We start from the raw sequence: 5,149 nt of genomic DNA, 5'->3' as shown, positions 1-5,149 counted from the left end.
ATTCTTCTTGTTTATTTTCTCGTTCTTCTTGTTTCTTTTCTTTTTCCTCTAACAACTGTTGTAATTTCTCTTCTCGTTCTTCCTGTTTCTTTTGCTGTTCTTGTATTGCTGCCATTAAGTCTGCTAGGCTGAAGTTTGATTTGCCGCTTCTCGTTTCCATTTTTTTTTTATCCCATTCTCTGACACCAATTTGTTACGTCTCTGTTTGTTAATTAATTTTCGGTAAATTCTTTCCAACTAAACTTTAGCGACACAAGTCCTTTCTTAAATAAAACTGGTTTATTCTTTCTGAATATAACTTTACGATACACTTAATTTCAACATTCGCGCTAAAACAAACGCTATTCCTTGCCATTTCATAGAAGTTTTATGAGTTTTTCTCAGTTTCAACCTGACTGTAAAAGTGCTTACACAATGTTCTTGAAAACTAGGGTTCCAACAATACGGAGGTTATCAGACACAAGATAGAGTGCCCATTCAGACACAGTGAGAGTCTTTTAAAAATGAGGTACAAAGCCATAATGCAAGTCCTCACTTAGTCAATGCTTAGTCAATTATATATGTATAATGATGGAATTGTGAAGCATTTTCCTGTAGAGATTTTACAAGTCAAGTCATTCATTATAAAACTCCCAAGTGGATGTCAGTACAATTTGTCAAGCTAGATCATTTGTTAAGGTCTCTCAAGATACTCACGCAGGTATTACAGGATTCCTTTCCTAAATATGAGGAAAAGGGTAAACAACTTTCAAGATGCAAGACATATAAGGTTGAAAGATTAAGGAAAAGAAAGAGAAACACATGGTGGGTTAAGAGGAATGCTGAGGACAGTGATTCATTTCAACCTCTATTCAATATAAAGTTCAGACTTCCTTAACGATAATTGACAAACTGTCATTTGCAATAGGCAATAGAATAGTAGCATGTGAAAACATCAGTTGCAAGTTCGGTTTCTACAAAACTTGGAGGCCATGCTTACAGAGGACCTCCACAATGCCACCTGTGGACTTGGAGAGTTGCACAGAGGAAAAGATTGTTCAGTTTACCACCCTCTGCAAGGCAGAATTCATTGAACATCTATCAGAACCCAAGAAAAAAGTATGCTGAGAATGATATGAGACCAATCTCTGAAACAAACTTTCCCAAACGTCCTGCTAATCTTAAAGATCTATTGTGTGCCTCATGACAAGCAATTACTTGGGAGAAAGATCATTCTTAATGCTAAAAAAGGATAAAAAACACACATTGACCAACAATGTGCCAATACAGGCTAAATGCATTGACACTTTTGTGCATAGAAAGTGACTTGTTAGAATTGCTTGACACCAAACAGATCATAAGTGCCTTTGTTACAAAAAGAGCCAGGAAGACGGTAGTTTAACCAAGTACAGAGGACATAATCTGCTACTACTACTATGTGAGTGCTGGTGTGATCTAAGCATATGTATGCATGAGTTTTTGATTTTATATGTATGTGGTTTCTTTCTGTCGCTATGTTTTGTTGTCAAAATGCAAATTTTGTTTGTGTTAGAGCACCACTTTTCCTATTCAAGTAACATCTAACAGTGTTCATTAATTTGTAGATGAGTCTTGCAAATTTGTGGGTATTATTTCCCATTTCCTCAAAAAGGAAAACATATCTTGAGGTTTAGTGTTTTCTATCATAGTCTTTAGTTGTGATTATAATAGGTCTGGTTGAAAAATTTATCTCCATGCTTGTCTAATCCCTGCTCTGTCCCTGGTCTGTACATTACAGTGCTGAGGAGAAGAATAAATTTTACGAGTGCAAGCACAAGGGGCAATTATTATGCATGGGGGGGTATGTCACCCTCCTGTTGGTGGAAGGCTTTTGTTGTATCATGACATCATCATGCAGTAGTGCAATCCATGTAAAATCTTGTGAATTTAGGTGGGAGTTGCCTGAAGTCTAGTGACATGCAAATCTCTTTGGCTGATGTACTGAGAAACATAACTAAACTGTGTGAGAGGTGAGGTATCATCTTGGAATTGTGGTATAGGAATATATCATGGGATCTATCTTCTTGTAGTAATAATAATTTTGATTTTATTCTTTTTCTGAATATGTACATATTTCACATAACATGTGGTCAAGAAGACCTTTAACTTTAAGTTCATCTTATTTCCAGTTACCTTTGTTCCTTTGTTTTTCTTGAAAATTGATAATTCTTGTTTCTGCCTGGTGAGAACACTGCTTAATATTACACATTGTGTAAGGATGCTAACAGCAATGTCCTTCAATGGTTGTTTAGGTGATGTCTAGAGGTTACAGCATAGCATCAGTGATGTTGTGATGAAAATGACAAGTCATGGATAGCGCATGTCATTCTAGGTAAATGCGAGATTCCTTGCAAACTAAAGAATATTCCATTGAAACAATCTGGTATATGATTTCAATTTGAACTATTGGAAGGAAAGAACCAATGAAAGTGATGGTTCAACTTGAGTAAAACCAAAAGTACACACACACACTGTGTTTCTTTGTCATAAGAAAGATTTTGCATTTTGTGTCCATTTTCATTACATCATTTACATTGACACTGTTAGTAATAGATTTAGTACTACTCCATAATCAATATCTTGAGAAAATCTCCTGGTATCTAGCAGCTCTCCAGGGTAGCTATAAGTTAATTCAGTTTCACATAGATATAACATGTTACTCTTATATTTTTTGTTTGTTAATTCTTGAATAGGTTGTCAGACTTTTAGCATTGTTTCTTTCCATTCCATTTCATGAATGTTACTTGTACTTGAGGTTCAAGCCATCCATAAAGAAGCAGATTTCACTTGAATCGTTATTGTTATGACAGCAGAAGTCATGTGATGCTGCTGGCACGTTTGGTGCTGTTAGCATGCATGAAATTTCTCAAATGATCGTGAATTATCGGGTAAGCCAGAGTTGTTCGAGACGCCCTATTTTTTAGTATATAAGCCTAGCAGTGAATGCCTGCAGGATGAATGAAGAGAGTTCCAGCTAATTTACGATTCTGTTTCGAGCTAGTGTGTGTTTTTTTATCGAGATTGTGAATTGCTGTAATTTTTAGTGTGTATTATAAAAGTAGTTAAATTCAAAGTAACGAGAAACGTAGTGATTGTGAAATTACTGTGTACTAAAAGTGTGTATCGAGAATGAATAAACTAGTTTAATCAAGAAAGGACTTGTATCGCTGAAATTCCTCTGAAATAATTTCTACCGGAAATTAACAAACAAGCAGATACGCAACAATATAATTTTTCTTCACTCTTAACTTATGCTTCAATTTGCTTTGTTTGCTACCATTTGTGAAGTTTACATATTAGCCTTAGATCTACTAGAGCTATTATTTTTTATATTTTGCTACCTTCACATTTTTACTCATTTTCTTTCTGGGATTATTTTTATTTATACTTGGAAACCCCTTTTTTGTTTGGTGTTATATCTAGGATAAAATAATGATTAATTATTATGTTTTTATTTTCGTATTGAAGCTTGTTTTTTGTTTTTGCCTGTGGTTCTTCTCTCTGTTGGTTTCCTTTTTTTCTATTGTTATTGTTTAACATTCAAGCTGTAAGAGAAAGAATTTTGAAAGCCTTTCTTTTGGGGGAACTTTCTGAGTTAATGGACCTTGTTATAACTTCCCTAAGCTGCTATGGCAAAAGATGTGGTCACAGTGGTCATTTTTGTTTATCTCTTCATTCATCATATATCATCTTCATCTTTGTGTGTATGAGATGTGGTTTAACCAGATTGTTTTTGATGAAAATATTTTGAATGCCTTTTCTTTTTGTATGCTCATTTCAAGATGACATAAGAAGAAAATTGTAGTCTGTGATCATTCAGTGATGTAACCCATCATAATCTTAGAGGTTACTAATTAGTTCCATTACTAAAAACATAAAGCTTTTACGAACATATAAGAATTCTCAAGTAATATTTTTGGTAACAAATTGTTTAATTAAACTGTTTTTCCAAAACTTTAAATTACAGAATATTTTGTGTTAAAAGTTTTCTAAAATATTTGTATCTCACAGGTTTCAGTGGCTTACATTTATATCTTGTTTCTTGCATATGTCATTCTGAAAGATTCTAACAATTATTCAACTTTTAAGACTTTTGGTTGTCACAGAGCATGAACAAGTGAAAAAAATATGAAAGAACTCATTTTAAAGAAATCTTACAGCTGAAAGTTATAAAACATGAAACTCGGTATTACTGAAATTTAAAAAATGAAAGTTATGTCTTTTTATGGTGAGTTGTATGAGTCACCATTTAAATTTTTCATCATGGATTATGACTATTGGTAACTTGACCTAGTTTAAAGCTCTATTTTGTGAAAATCTTATGTGCCATATGATATTATATAATTATTAAAATATATGTTTACTTCAAACTTTGGAAGTATAATTATCTTCCAACTCCATAACAACATTAAGTATTTAAGTTTGGGTTAGTAACATTTTATGGTTTTAAGTATTTTTTTTTCCTGTTTCTTGCAGAAAAATTACATTGCTCATAACATTTTTTAAAAAATGCTTTAAGGGTAAAGGTTCTGAAAGATAATTGTTAATTACAATCTGTAAATAAATAAATATACATATAGAGATTAGTAAGATAAGTTCAGAATGACAAAAAAGAACTGATTCAATTTAGAATATTGGATTTGTAATTCCATACCCCTATCTACCAAACAAGCAGTTACTCTAGATTTCTGTATTTGTATATGTTTTTTGTTCAAAATTTTAAACCATTGAAAGAATATGAGTAATTATCATAAAACATTTTATCAGTTTGAACAGAGAAAATACTGTGAGTATGATTTTCAAGTTCTCTATGCTCCATGTTGTGGAAGATGCAAAGAGTTTATTACTGGACGAGTGATCAAAGCTTTGAAAAATAACTGGCATCCACATTGTTTCCTTTGCCAATTATGTCAGGCTCCACTAGCTGACAAAGGGTTCTTCAATAATGCAGGCAGGTGTGTCATTTCATTTGTTTTTATTTTGTGATGAAATTATTTGGATTATGTATGTGTGTATATAAATATATATATATTTATATATATATTTTTGTGTAGCATATTTTTGTTTACTGAAAATAATGAATTGTTCAGTTAGTTGTCTTATTTTAATGTTTTGTTGCGTCAGCGAGATC

At 32.6% G+C, this 5,149-nt stretch overlaps 1 protein-coding gene across 2 annotated transcripts in view; it reads left to right on the top strand.

The window, feature by feature from the left end:
* The window catches only part of LOC106458198 (LIM and senescent cell antigen-like-containing domain protein 1), a 71,762-nt gene that overhangs the window by 39,386 nt on the left and 27,227 nt on the right, over positions 1 to 5,149 (top strand). For both annotated transcript variants that reach the window (XM_022384531.1, XM_013917675.2), the window contains exon 4: positions 4,786 to 4,973. In XM_022384531.1, the coding sequence (XP_022240239.1) occupies positions 4,786 to 4,973 (188 nt within the window). The remainder of the gene's footprint in view (positions 1 to 4,785; positions 4,974 to 5,149) is intronic.

Source organism: Limulus polyphemus, unplaced genomic scaffold (assembly GCF_000517525.1).
Source record: "Limulus polyphemus unplaced genomic scaffold, Limulus_polyphemus-2.1.2 Scaffold21, whole genome shotgun sequence".
Lineage (NCBI taxonomy): Eukaryota > Metazoa > Arthropoda > Merostomata > Xiphosura > Limulidae > Limulus > Limulus polyphemus.
Note: the sequence above shows the minus strand (reverse complement) of the source record. Positions and strands in the feature narration are given on the sequence as shown.